The sequence below is a fragment of the Physcomitrium patens genome, chromosome 25, assembly GCF_059467195.1.
Source record: "Physcomitrium patens ecotype Gransden chromosome 25, ASM5946719v1, whole genome shotgun sequence".
NCBI lineage: Eukaryota > Viridiplantae > Streptophyta > Bryopsida > Funariales > Funariaceae > Physcomitrium > Physcomitrium patens.
Genome location: NC_143434.1, coordinates 16,599,027 through 16,612,919, shown reverse-complemented (window position 1 = coordinate 16,612,919; position 13,893 = coordinate 16,599,027). Strand labels below are relative to the sequence as shown.

Sequence of the window (13,893 nt, the reverse complement as noted above, 5' to 3'; positions counted from 1 at the left end):
CTGTGCGGTGTTGTGTTAATGATACGAAGAAAGCAACTTCAATAGTTGCAATAGGGGAATGATCGCCATGCACGCCATGAGGCAAATACAAGCCATGTTAACTCAAGAGCTGGCAATGAGAAGACTCGACTTCACGCACGAGAACTGCAGACCAAACAACAAATGGTTGTACATCTGAAACGGAGAGACTCAAAGGGAATTTGGTAAATACAAAATCATCCATTTAGCAACATAGGTTCTAGGGTTTGTATCAAAGACTCTATATCGGCTACAATTCTGTCGAGTGACTGCATTAAGTAGAGAGCAGCTCGATCCCGTGACACCCGCTAAATTTAGCTCCGAAGCTTCTTCATGCGGCAAACCGTGAGGAGCTATTTCTTGTGAAGAGCCATGCGACTGACTTTTCGGCGCCCTCCCACTCAACATCATTGACCCCCTGACTTGTGGATTTAATTTTTAAGGCCTTCGCTGTTTTCGATTTTTCTCAAGTCCACATTGTTGTGTGCGTTCTTCAAGATTGACTTCGACTTCTTTGAGATCATGCCAAGTCTCGTTTGTGTTTCATGGTCTCTGATGCAAGGACTTTCCGAGATCCACCGATTTTTCTACTCTCTACCGACCGACACCTCGCCATTCTGACTTTCCTTGGCCTTGGCTTCTCCTTCACGGTGGTTGGAGATCGGGGCTTCTTCATCCTCTTCTTTTTCTCATTGCCTGGACGAAGGTTTCCAACAAGGTAAGCAAAAGTAGCTTCAAATGAGATATTGAACTCTACAGATGAAGCAAAAATTAGTGAGCATTGGAAACTCACTCTTTACCTCTTCTTCGACCGGATCTTCCTCGTCCTCACTAGGACCTTGAGCCTCTTCCTCTTCTTCCACGTTGTCGTCACTGGCCTCCTCAAACATCTCCAAGGCCTCCGGGTTCCGAATCACATCCTTTCCTGCACATGCACTGAGGACCCCTTTACAGGAAAGATACAACCTGGATAGCCATGCTAGATAACACTATTGGCTTCACGAGCACTTATTTTTCAAGCGGACATAAACATGAGATTTGTTTATTCATTTTATTATATTTTTCATTTTGCTTCTAGAAATTGCTCACATTGCTATGTGCTACTAGAAATGGGTCTCGATTAAACTCAATCTTTGATACAGACTTCTTGCAGTAGAATAAAGGGCCAAGGCTTTATCAAACTTCCCCAGATGCCGTCCCATCTAATCGAAAGGGATCTTAGGGTCCAAAAGTCAGGGTTCTAGAGACGGATTCAGAAGAGGCTCCACATGTGGATCTCGGAAAGTCCTTTACCTTAAATATGCGGGAACTGAGAGAGAGAGAGGCCAAGACGGAGTGATTTCGGATGTGGGAAGATTGGAATGACGGCTTCGAGACCGAATCCTACTTACTGCAAATGAAATGAAGACATTGGAGGAGTTGGGAAGCAGCAACAGCAGTACTCCATTTGTCGGGCTTCGAGCGAGAGAGAGGGGCTCCATTGTGGCACAACGAACCATGGCGGCGACAAGTGTGATGGACCACGTGGCAGCTGTGGGTGGGGACCTACGGACAATTGGGTTGAGGGCATCCTCTCTAAATATTAAATATTAAATATTATTATTACCCGGTGTAACTCCCTTGATAATTCAGTGGGTCATTCGTCTTTCCTTCCTTCCAAACACCAGAAATCTACCACTTACATTTATCTGCTTGATGCCCAATTTTTAAGCCTTGCAATGGCAACCAGCTTATTAAATTTGGAGCCTTACTTTGAAACCTTGGGTAGTGAAAGTATGATCCCAAGATGAAATGAAAAAAGATTACAAATTATTGCCAAATGAACACAGCCTCTTTATGGGATTGTGGGTTGGACTTAATATCTTTCCAGTTAAAAGAATAGCCTTGACCAAAGAGAGAATTCTATTTGTGTGCCACTAAATTAGTAGAAGAGATTATTTTGAAGTAGCTTTGTGCTAAGTTTGATAGAGTATATTATGAATTCTTCAATTGGCAACAAATTATTTTTGTTGAAGCTCTTCTCTCCAAATTCAAATATTTTCATAAGAATTGGTCCTTACTAAGAAGTCTTTGTCTATGGACTATTTGGATTCAAAGAAACAAAATTGTCTTCAAAAAGAAAGTATGGTGTACACAGTAGACTAGAAGCTTAGTTTAGAAAGGTCTTCTAGAATATGGACAAATTTGTTGGAAATTTGTCAAAAAGAAATTAGAAAAAAACTTGCAACACAAGTCTTCTCTTTTTAAGAGATGGAATAACTCATCGATAACTAAACACCTTTAGATTCTAGAAATGATAAAGTAATTCCATAGAACTCTAAAGTATCTCAATGTGGTGTGATCATATATAAAAGTAAACATGAACTCACTCTGATAATTGTTCCATGCTCATTGTACTCTTAATTTTGTCTTTGAGTATGAGTTAAGTTGTCTATTGTACCTTTTCTACTCTATTAATACATTGAATATACCCCATTTTTATTTTAAAAAGTTAAAAAAGAATAAGAATAGAAATAATGTGTTTACCATCGAACAAATTTGCTAATAGCCAAATTCTTTTCAAAACATATTTGTAAATTATGAGAAGGGTTCCTTCTTTATAGATCTATTTCAATGTCTCATGACTTGAAAACATTCAATCGTTTCTTTGTGAAAGGTGGGTATCAAATAGAAGAATACTGTGACACAAATAGATGCAATGGGATGTAATGAGCATTTGTTACAACAATTCCAATACGCATTTTAGTAGATGTATTCTCAAAATTTATCTTGCCATGTCAACAAACAAAGGTCCAACTGCATAACCACAACATTGCGTGGTTTGAACTGTGATGCTTAGAATCGGAGCAGTTAAGCAGATGAAAGAGATCACATTATGTTGTGTAGTAGGAATATTTAACTATCTCAAACTTATCTTCAAAACAATGATTGGAGATACACCGTCAAAATGCTCACAACACCAATTCACGATTTACTTTGCCTGTCTTCTGTATAAAAAAGAAGCTTTGAATGAAGCAAGATGATTTCATAACCAAGATATTTACTTCTGATAACTGCCCAGTTAAGTTATTCACGTTATAATTAATATCTAATATTCGATTTTTCATCAATACACTGTCCTTTTATAATCTTTGTGAACAGGAGTTGATAAAGCGACAGAAATTCTCCTGTGAACCCGCCTGTTGCAACCCAACTTGTTCAAGACATAGTCACAACACCGGTCATTCCTGACGTGTGTTCCGAGGGTATTATCCTAAACACTTTCCAACGCGTTTTACACTAACAGATCACCTCTTCCTACTCACCTTCTAAAGCTCTATCAACTTCATTCACGATTCTATATCTAAGTCAGCCGTATAACATATCGGCCCAACTTCTGTCAACATCATATTACTTGTGCTACGCACTGCATAATATGCTCCTCTGAGTACCAATCCCTCTAAAATTTCTAAGTACCTTAATGTAACACCCCCTTATCAGATTACAGGGATAAGAAATCAGCTCAAATTTCCATAAATAAGACTTATGTCCCTACATACGATGCTATCGACGAAAAAATAAAAAAATAAAGAACTAAAAGAACCTGAATTTCACAACGTAAAACGGCGTACTAGTTCTTCGCAAATAATCCTACTTCCAGGAATGTCTACACCTAACCATACCAAAAATACAAAAGATCCTCCATTCTAACGCTTCTTCTGCAGCATCTTGGCATTCTTGCACATCCGAATGCTGAGGGGAGTGACCTCCACGAGCTCATCTTCTTGAATGTACTCCACACAATCATCCAGACTCAGCTCTATAGGGGACGCTAATACCACTGCACACAACGTAAAACACACCACATACATTAGTTACCTCATTATAGTTATTCCTTGTTCACACACTTTTAACATGACTTACAAAAGGCATGACCGCAGGTGACACAAAACGACACACTACGGTATACCATGAGATCCCATGCGGTCACCACGTAAAATTCTCACCTGTAGCTTCCTTGTTTGAGCGCACATTGGTTGCAGCCTTCCTTTTACAGGCATTTAGAGATAAGTCACCAGGTCTTTGATGAATTCCAATTATTTGGCCCTTGTAGACTTCTACTCCAGGGCCCAGAAAGAGGTTGCCTCTGTCTTGACAACTGAAAAGGGCGTACGAAGTTGTAGGTCCAGTCTCAAAAGCAACCTGTTCCAACATAAACTTATCTCAAAACACAATTGCGGAGACTTGTACCCTTTTACCTTTGCTTTATTCGACTTGCCGACGAGGAAAGATTGCTTTATCACATTGTTCTACTCCAGCAATGAAACGTAAAGCCCTCCATTCATTACCAAATCAATGGAATAAATTATTTTCAAATATTCTCAGCGACTTCATGTACGGCAGGCTGTAGAATTGTTCTTACCAAAGATCCTTGCTCACGAGTACTTATATCTCCAGCCCACACGTCATATCCATGAAAGATAGTGTTAAGCACAGCAGTGCCCCTGGAGGCAGTGAGTATTGCGTTCCGTAGACCAAGCAAACCGCGAGTTGGAATCCTGTACTTCACCAGCGTGGTATTCTCCATCCTGCAGTACCGCGCATTCCCACCATTCGGTTAACTTCATGCAAACTAATCAAGATCTGAGTTGTTCATTCAACCGTTTCATGATAGTATAGAAGACCATTCCTCTTTATTAACAGAAGCACAAACATGGCCAAACCATATGACGAAAATGCCACTTGCAACTGCGAAATCAACAGAAAAACTTGCAGAGAGAGCATGCTGATTACGCCATTTCGCCACTAAAGGACCAGCAGACGATATGATAACCTTACCCGGTGGTTGACAAATCCAGCATTTGACCCCGACGCTTGCCCATTAAGTCCACAACTGCTCCCACATACTCTTCAGGAACCTCCACAGTAGCATCCTGCAGGATATCACAACCTTTAACAAAAACTTTTTCACACATATTGATGATAGCAAAGAGAGGACACATACGCAAACACATTCCAAACATACACAGTATGCACACATATCTCTACAAACCATTACGATACAAAGGCACTGGCTGTAAAAAATCCCTCAGTCAGATGATTGCAGAGGTCCAGTATGCAAATCTCATGCATTCGTCATTCAATCGGCGTAAAATTCACTGTCTTTACCTCAAAAGGCTCAAGCTTCTTCCCATTTAGCTCCCGGTTGATGACTTTCGGTGGACCAATTAAGAACTCGTAGCCTTCTCTCCTCCTGCCAGAACACCAGTGCCACAATAAACACCAGACACCACAGAGGCAGGGAAGTAAACTGACAAAAGCTGAAATAAAACTTGTTCCAACTGTAACGTAGACCGACGCGCACAAGGTAGCCTGTCAGCTTACATGTTCTCTATAAGGATTGTGAGGTGCAGCGTTCCACGACCACTGACAATAAAAGTGTCGGCAGTTTCACCATCTTCTACCTTCATGGCCAGGTTCCTTTCCAACTCCCGGTAGAGCCGATCTCTCAGATTCCTACTTGTCACATACTTCCCCTGAAAACATGCGAACCATTTGTCCATACCAATTACGATTAATAACACCCCCAAGGAAAGAACCACAACTACAATTACAATTCTGTTGCATGAAGTATAGGGGGAAAATATAACACATCATCTTCATTACCTCTCGTCCAGCAAAAGGCGACGTATTCACAGAAAAAGACATCCTAACAGTAGGTTCCTCCACTGTAATGGTTGGCAGTGCTACCCCATCTATCTTGTCCGCCAGTGTCTCTCCAATCTGTTCAACGTGCAAAATAAGGATTAAGGGACTCCCAATAATTATCCGAAAGTGTGGACAATCTTATCACCTTGCACCAGCATGGAGCACAGCGCTCGACGCATGCAAAGGACTTCCATGATTAACAACTAAAACGAAAATAAAATAACGAACTTTAACAAATACATTTGCACCCAGCCCTATCACGAGGGCATGCATAAACCATGCATAACGAGGGCACTGACTGCTACACAACACATCATTTAGCGAAAGAAAGAGTCTACAGCCGTGGCAAAACATCTAAACCCTGGGCACAAAGCAAAGGTAATCTAGCAAAGTGAACAGAAAACTTGTTGAGATCTGACAGAAGGTGGAAAAACCAATGCAACATGTTGGGTTAAAAGCCAGTGAGAGGCGGTACCAAAACATCATCAATTCCGGAGAGACAACAAATATCTCCAGCCTCCACCACATCAGCAGGAACTCGGGCAAAATTATCATACTCGAAAAGCTCATTGACTTTCACGTTTCTGCAACGGTCGTCCGGGGTGCAGACCTGCATGGAACAAAATCAATACCTCATCAACCACATATCCTCTGCAAGGGAGATCACAGTAGACAAACTTGAGTAAAAATATCTCCCCTCACAGTATTGTACAATCATCGTTTGTCGGTTCTGTAATAAGTTGGCAGAACAAATTGAGTGAGTGATCGCCACAACTGAACAAAAATATTTCACCCTTTCACTGGCAGATTGAAACGTAGGCCTCTACTTCCCACGATAATTTCTGATTCAGGAACATGGTTGGTGTGAAAAAAAAAAAAAACCCAAACATCCCTAAACCCCACCCTGCCAGACAACATAGACATCCGCAAAGACCCCACCTTCACTTCCATCCCTTTCCTCACACGCCCAGCATGAACGCGTCCAATTGCAATTCGACCCTTGTGTTCGTCGTAATCCAAGTTTGTTATCTGTTGCGATGAAGAAAGAAGAAAGAATAGAATTATTTTCTCACAATGTCAGAGTTCAAAACACTCAAAATGCGTTCGTCAGATTCGAAGATGCTCGGCACTCCAAGAGAATATTAGATGGTATACCCAGCGCCATCACCATTGTAGTCAATGATGCCTGATGAATTCGCAGTGATTTCAGGTCTACGTCGACATTTGAACAACAAATCTCTCTCCACAGCAATCTATCCAAGATACAAACCTATAAACGAGATAACACAAGCACACGGTAAAACCACTTACAAGCATCTGGAGAGGACCTTCAATATCAACCCGGGGCTCTGGAATACACCTGATCACTGCCTCGAATAGCGGTTCCAGGTCGTCAGCAAGCTGGTCTGGCTCTAAACCAGCTTTCCCGTGAATGCCACTGGCGTACACAACCTGAAAGTCGCACTGCAAAACTCACAAGACTTTCATTAAATCACACGACTAAATCTCGCATGTTAACAAAAATGGGGCAGACTCAGTCCTGTACGACAACGTAGGCGTGGAAAAATACTAAATTCTTGCCCTACATAATTAGATGTATTTTAGCAACAATGAGGAATTGGCACGAACCTGCTCATCAGAAGCATTCAGTTCTACAAACAACTCGAAGGTGGTGTTGACGACGTAGTCGGGTCGCGCTGAAGGTCGGTCCACCTTGTTTACAACCACAACCACAGTTTGGCCAAGCTCCAGGGCCTTCTTTAATACAAATCTGGTCTGGGGCATTGGACCCTCCACCGAGTCGACCTGGTTTGAAAAAGCAACTACATCATTCCAGTTCATGAAACATCAACCACATATCATCTCATTCATTTGGTCACAGTACACAGGGCTTGGAGGAAATCGATAATAATCAACTTACCAGTAAGAGCACGCCATCAACCATGTTAAGCACTCGCTCCACCTCACCACCAAAGTCTGAATGCCCGGGTGTATCAATGATGTTAATCTTAGTCCCTTTGTATCGAATAGCAGTGTTCTTACTCAGAATGGTAATTCCTCTTTCGCGCTCCAGGTCATTGGAGTCCATAATGCGCTCTTGAACGGATTGGTTGTCACGGAAAACCTTAAGAATTCCAAGGTAGATGGGAAATAAGTTAGTATCTGACGACGTGACCATCCCCAGACCAACCAGAGCAAAGCCGATTAAGGGTGGAGGTCCAACTCAAGCCTCGAAACGAACGACCTTGCTGAACCTAGACTTGTATATCTGTTCTGACAAGCTAGTACCTTAGCCTGTCGAAGCATGGCATCAACTAGCGTAGTCTTTCCGTGGTCGACATGTGCGACAATAGCAATATTCCGAATATCGCTTCGTAAGCTCATCTTCTTGTTAGTGACTGTGGCAAGCAACACTCACCCCAGTAAGTCGAGCAAAAAATGCACCAACAGAACAGAAATTTTCGAATTGACGTAGTACCAATCAACTAATTCCATTAATCAGTTGATATAGGAGGGTAGAGGAAGGAAAAACATATTCAAGTTCAGAGTGGCCTCAACAAGGCGGTAAAAAATGAAATTTGGGACTAAAGATGGACATCAAGGAAATGAGTATGGGATAGGAGAGGAGAGATGGACGCAAATTACTACCTTGCGGAAGCTCTTCAGTAGCAACAGCGTTGCGGACAGCTGCAGCTAATTTGGATTTCGGGGTCCCAATAGGCAGAGGACGAAAGCACAGAGCATCACCGAGCAGCTCGTGCCGAATTGAACCAGATATTGGCGTGCGAGGCAATGCAGAAAGCCGGTGGGGCGAATTTCCAGCAGAAGCGGAGGAATGTGCAGGAGAGAGGCCCCATTGCACACCAGCAGCCGTAGCTGCGTGTGCAAGGCTAGCCATGGGGAAGAAAAAGAGGCAGGAGGAGGTACACTGCGGAGGAAAAGAAGGAAGCAGGGGATGATGACACAAATGGAGAAGGGGGCAATTCAAGCCCAAGGCGAAATATCCAGAGACTGAGGAGGAAGGGGAGGCGACGAGTAACGCACGGAGACAAAGTGGCCGCCTGTAAAAGGAGACAAAGAACAGGGGAAGGCGAAGCGAGGTTTAAGAGAGCGGTGAAGGGGTGAGGAGGGCGAACCAGGCTGAAGGAACACATTGGGGGGTCAGGGAGCACTCTCAGGGCTGTGGGGTGGAGACACAGCCTCACCCCCACCCCCCCCCCCCCCCCCTCCCACCACCACCAGGCTGGGTGTCTCACCCTCTCGAGGATTGGGAGATGGATGGATGGATGGCTTCAGATGGGTTGATCGTCGTCCCCCCAGCGTGGGGCTGGCTTTCCGCCAAGTCGGAAGCGCCGTTTCCCAGCATGGACTTGAGATTGGGGGATGCATTGGCCTACTTCAGTTTCTTCCTTCCCTCTCCCGTCTCTCGCTCTTCGTCTTCTTCTTCTTCGTGTTGTTGTTCTATTTCGTATTCTGTTACCTCCCTGCTCCGACACTCTCTCCCATGCAGTCAAGACAGTCTCTCATATATCTGTATTTTGTTAGTAGTATCAGTATCACCATCTCTCTCTCTCTCTCATGTTCTCCTCTCCCACCATTCTTGTTGCTCTCTCTTCCTTCCACATTCACACCAATTTTGTCTCTTCTGTACCCCACATTTGGTGTTTTGTTCGGAGTAATATACTGTCTACCCCAAATAGAAAGGCAGAAGGGGGGGGGGGGTTTTTTTTATAGCCCTGTCCATTCCTCTATCTATTCCAAACCTCCACTGCTCATTGCACCATCCCTCCCCATGTTCTCTCTCCCTCCTGGAGTCCACTTTTTTCACCTCAAGCATTGGGCATTTGTCCCTCCCACTCACACATTATATGTGAGTACATACCATCTTGGAACATATGCCATACCAACACCTTTCAGCACTGTTTCTCACATGCCCAATATGTTCTTTTATTTTTTGCATCTTTTAAAGATAACACAAAACAAAAAGTCTTATCATGTCAAACTCACCTCCAACCACAATATTTGGAAAGATGTTAAGAAATGTTATTTATTATATGATGTGGCTTGGATACAAGACAGAGACAAAAAAAAAAAAAAAAAAAAAAAAAAAACTCTCATTAGCAATGATGAAGGAAATGCAAGGATTGTAAGAGCACGGTGTTGTATTGTGGTTTGGCTACCATGTGAAAATAATGCACATATATATTTAATATATTATTTATTATACAATGTAGTGAGAGCCATGTTATTAAATTTTAGTTGGTTAAAAAATGTGATTAGATTACTACTTTGAAGTAATTAGTTTAAAAGAGCTATTATTGAGGTCAATTTTATGTTGATAATAGTTTTTATATATTTAGAGCCACTTTTATTAGACATTGGTGACTCTTGAAATCTTGTTTTGTTTCTTTTATTTGATGTTTAAATATATACTATACAAAACTTATTAGAAAAAATATTAGAGAATGGTTTTTGTGTAAAAAAGAATATTTAGGCCAACCATATAGATGAATGGAGATGGATGATGAAAATCTCCATTCTTATTGGCCAAAATTCATATCTAATGGACTTCAAGGAGGTTTTCTATGGCCTTATTAGGGATTAGGATTATTCTTTTGGAGAATTTGAACTTCAGAAGTTGGGATCAAGAAGTTTAGGTTTTTGGCTATTATTTTGATGCAAATTTTGAGTAATTTAGAGTTTTTATGAAAGAAATATAGGCACTCAAAGTTAAGGTGTTGATTATGTACCTATTGTCACTCTTTTGGGTATAACACATGTATGTGGAAAGAAATAAAGGATAGGCAACTGGGTTTGGAAAGAATACTTTTTTGGCTATACTTTTCATATACTACTTGATGAATTCTAATTTGGGATGAAGGAGATATATGAAGTTGAATTCAGCGCTTGCAATCTAAAAGCAGTAAGTGACCCAATTTAATAGTGGTTGTGTTTTGAACTATAAACTGAGCAATTTGACAAGTTTTTGGCTAAAAATTTCCTAAAATGTATGTTATCATGTTACTAAACTTTATTCATAAATTTTGTGGCATTTAAATTTTGGATTTTTGAGATATAGAAAAAGTAATACTTGGATGTTTATAAATTAGGGTTTAGAGTACTTGCTAGGGTTTCTAAGATGCCAAATGATTTTTTAGTAGATTTATGATTTAAGAGATATGAATTTTTTAAATTTGGGTAGAAAAATTCTATGCAAGAGAAAAATATTTTGAAAGGATTTTGCTATAATTTGGGATTTTTATACAAAATAGAGGGGTTTTTGGAAGCCAAAATTTTATATATATGTGAAAGATGGAGATATGGAGTTATGAAAAAATTATGATATAAAGATGGATTTTTATAAGAGGATTGTGGATTTTCTTTGAGCTCATAGAAAATCAAACTTATCGACAAACAATAAGTTATGATTTGGTATAGCAAAGGATGTTAGGGCATTTTTAGATGCTTTAAAAGCCTTGTATATAAACCTTCTTATATATAAAAGGTTTTTCATATTAAAATATCTTTTTTTATTGATGTATTTATTTATCTTCAATAATAAGAATAAATCACTTATTGGACCTTGGCTAATAAGTTAAAGCTAAACTCTATATAGCTAGGTACCTAGCATATTTTTAAATAGAAAAACATGCCATATAACAACAACACTCAAGAATATGAGATTGTAGGGCTTTTCAAGGCCTTTAGTTTGGAATAGAATACTTTCAATAGCTTATTTGTACCTTATAACAAAGATTTCTATTAATATTTATATAAATACATATATGTAGCAATAAATTATGTTATTAATTTAAAAATAAAAAATAATAAAGGATCTAAATACTCTATTGTTAACCCAAGCCTATGCCATATTAATATTCAACTTCTATCTAGATAGAGAACTTACTTCTATCTATATATTTCAAAGAGATACTATTCCAAATTGAATATTTTAAATTCCTAATGGATACCTGAACAATACTAAAAGGATAACTAAAAGATGCTCTTAGAAGTTAAATTTTTATACTAGAATTTCTATACTGAATTGCATTTTTTTTCAACTAACACCATTTTTTCTTAATCTAAAATTTCTTGATCTAGTTTTTACCTAATACTTGTAATTTTGGCACTGTAAGTGCAATTTATTGTTCTAAAACTACCAATGAGTTGATATTATGACTTACATTAAGGTAAAAGGCAATACCACATATACAAAAGTTTTTCAAAGTGTTTTTCATGTAATCTTATATCAATCTTGAGGAGCTATTGATAATTAATTATAACCAAAGTAATCATTCATAAAACTATATAAGTCATAATCGCCCTCATCATCTACTATAGAAGTAATAAAAAGTAATGGAAAATGGTCTTTTTGAATGTGCTTATTCAAATCCCAATAATCCATAGACACCATAAGCTTATTTCTTCCCTTCTTTTTCATCAAGATAATATGAAACAACCAAAATGTAGGCCTTATAAATTCTACTTGAAGTAGCTGTTTCAATTTTTCTTTTACAATGAGTTGTATTTTAATTACAAAACATCAAAAATTATTCCAAAAGACTACAACTCTTAGTTGATGTCAAGATATTTAAAGCAAAAATTAGATTATGTTCTTAAATAATTTTCATATATACAACAAACATAAAATGACATTTGGTATTAATGAAGAATTAAAAAATAAAAAAGATGCAAGAATCTATTTAAACTTCAAGAAAAAATAATAATTGCATTTGAAAAATATTTCTAAATAAGTTAAAATAATCAAGAGTAAAAATTTATATTTTATCTTGTGAATACTATGTATGAAAGATAGATTAATTAATAAAATATAAATTATGTATTAGATTATATATATATATATATATATATATATAAAATAATATATATAAATAATTACTAGGATTTGAATTAAATCAATACTATTTCTTATATTGAATAAAATGAATATTTTTCGATAATGCAATTCAGTATAGAAATTCAGTATAGAAATTCTAGTAATTAAAGACAAAATTTTATTTTCTAAAGTGGGATGTATAAAATTATTATATAAAATTTTCTTTGAAATAAAATTTAATATTATCAAATGAATATTCTAGGTTTAGAAAATTCATATATATATATATATATATATATATGTATATACATATAAATATAATATTTTATGAGTAAAAATTAGATTTTTTTTAAAGAAAAAAAGGATGGATTTGATTAGATAAAGAATTCTATTTGTTAAAATTTGTTGCAATTAGGCTAGTAATATTTGTAGTTTGTAATAATACTTGTACATATTAATTAATAAGTAAAAAATAATTATCTTATAATAGACATCTAATATTACATAGAACATATATATAATAGTTTAAATAGTAATAATCTCTACATAGAATTTTTTTAAAATCATATATAATATTGAAAGTGATAGATGTAAAACTTCCAATTAATTGATAGAAAGCTACAATTTTTTGATTTTTATTTTCATATATTTATCTAAAAGTTTAATTCTTGTATACTAATATATATATATATATATATATAGATAAATTTTTATATTACTTATTATATTATAAAATCTATTATTTGATTAAAAATAATAATACTATTATATTTACATTTTTTATATTAAATTAAACAAATCTCTGATGTGATAATGCACTTACATATATATATATATATATATAATATTTTCTTTTAATCAATAAAAAATTATTTTTTAATTTTTTAATTTTAATAATAATAATTTTATAGCACTAAAATACATAGTTTAGATTTATAATAGTAAATATTGTAGATATCCTTGTAAAATGTTTGTAATAATTTTATTCTTTAAAAAAATTATTGCAACTAATAAAAAAAATTAATTTAAGTTATTTGATTTTATTAAATAATTATATGTATTAAATTTTTATTTTATTAATTTATTATTGAAAAAATATTTTTTAAAAAAATAATTTTTTTAATAAGTTGCTATGCTTTATATTAACAAGATTATTTCTTAAAGAAAGTGTGTATCAAAGTTCTTTTGAATAAAAAATAGTATATTTAAAAATAATTAATAGAAATCTTCTTTAGCTAATTATAATTTTTTATAATTATCTTTATATATTATCGAGATGTTGATGACGATGTTACAAATATGCTTGATTTCAAATTTAAACTATTTTTAGCAATCATTATTTTATTAGA

General features: G+C 36.7%; 1 protein-coding gene and 1 long non-coding RNA gene across 4 annotated transcripts; both read right to left on the bottom strand.

Annotated features, from left to right (window-relative positions):
• Positions 1-407: 407 nt before the first annotated feature.
• Positions 408-1,622, bottom strand: LOC149986342 (uncharacterized). Of its 3 annotated transcripts, none has more exons than XR_016500811.1 (3): positions 1,312-1,420; positions 812-943; positions 408-714 (listed from the first exon to the last, which is right to left on the bottom strand). It is a non-coding gene; the product is annotated as an uncharacterized LOC149986342 (long non-coding RNA). The 3 variants fall into 3 exon arrangements; XR_016500812.1 differs by having other exon boundaries at positions 581-714; positions 819-943; positions 1,312-1,622; XR_016500810.1 differs by lacking the exon at positions 1,312-1,420 and having other exon boundaries at positions 812-1,045.
• Positions 1,623-3,072: 1,450 nt separating this feature from the next.
• On the bottom strand, positions 3,073-8,770 carry LOC112277532 (putative elongation factor TypA-like SVR3, chloroplastic). The gene is made up of 14 exons (XM_024509980.3): positions 8,356-8,770; positions 7,996-8,105; positions 7,628-7,831; positions 7,336-7,512; positions 7,018-7,170; positions 6,646-6,735; positions 6,182-6,316; positions 5,665-5,781; positions 5,383-5,534; positions 5,167-5,251; positions 4,837-4,931; positions 4,421-4,586; positions 4,005-4,200; positions 3,073-3,838 (listed from the first exon to the last, which is right to left on the bottom strand). The coding sequence occupies exons 1-14, from the start codon at positions 8,603-8,605 to the stop codon at positions 3,705-3,707; spliced, it is 2,064 nt and encodes a 687-aa protein (XP_024365748.1). The 5' UTR covers positions 8,606-8,770; the 3' UTR covers positions 3,073-3,704.
• Between the last annotated feature and the right edge of the window lie 5,123 nt (positions 8,771-13,893).

Bases quoted from the DNA above. Each gene is read 5' to 3' on its own strand.
- LOC112277532 (XM_024509980.3), bottom strand. From the start codon at position 8,605: ATGGCTAGCCTTGCACACGCAGCTACGGCTGCTGGTGTGCAATGGGGC. The intron at 8,106-8,355 runs GTAGTAATTTGC...TGCTTGCCACAG, and splicing joins TACTGAAGAGCTTCCGCAAG to TCACTAACAAGAAGATGAGC. The intron at 7,513-7,627 runs GTAAGTTGATTA...TTTTCAAACCAG, and splicing joins TTGATGGCGTGCTCTTACTG to GTCGACTCGGTGGAGGGTCC.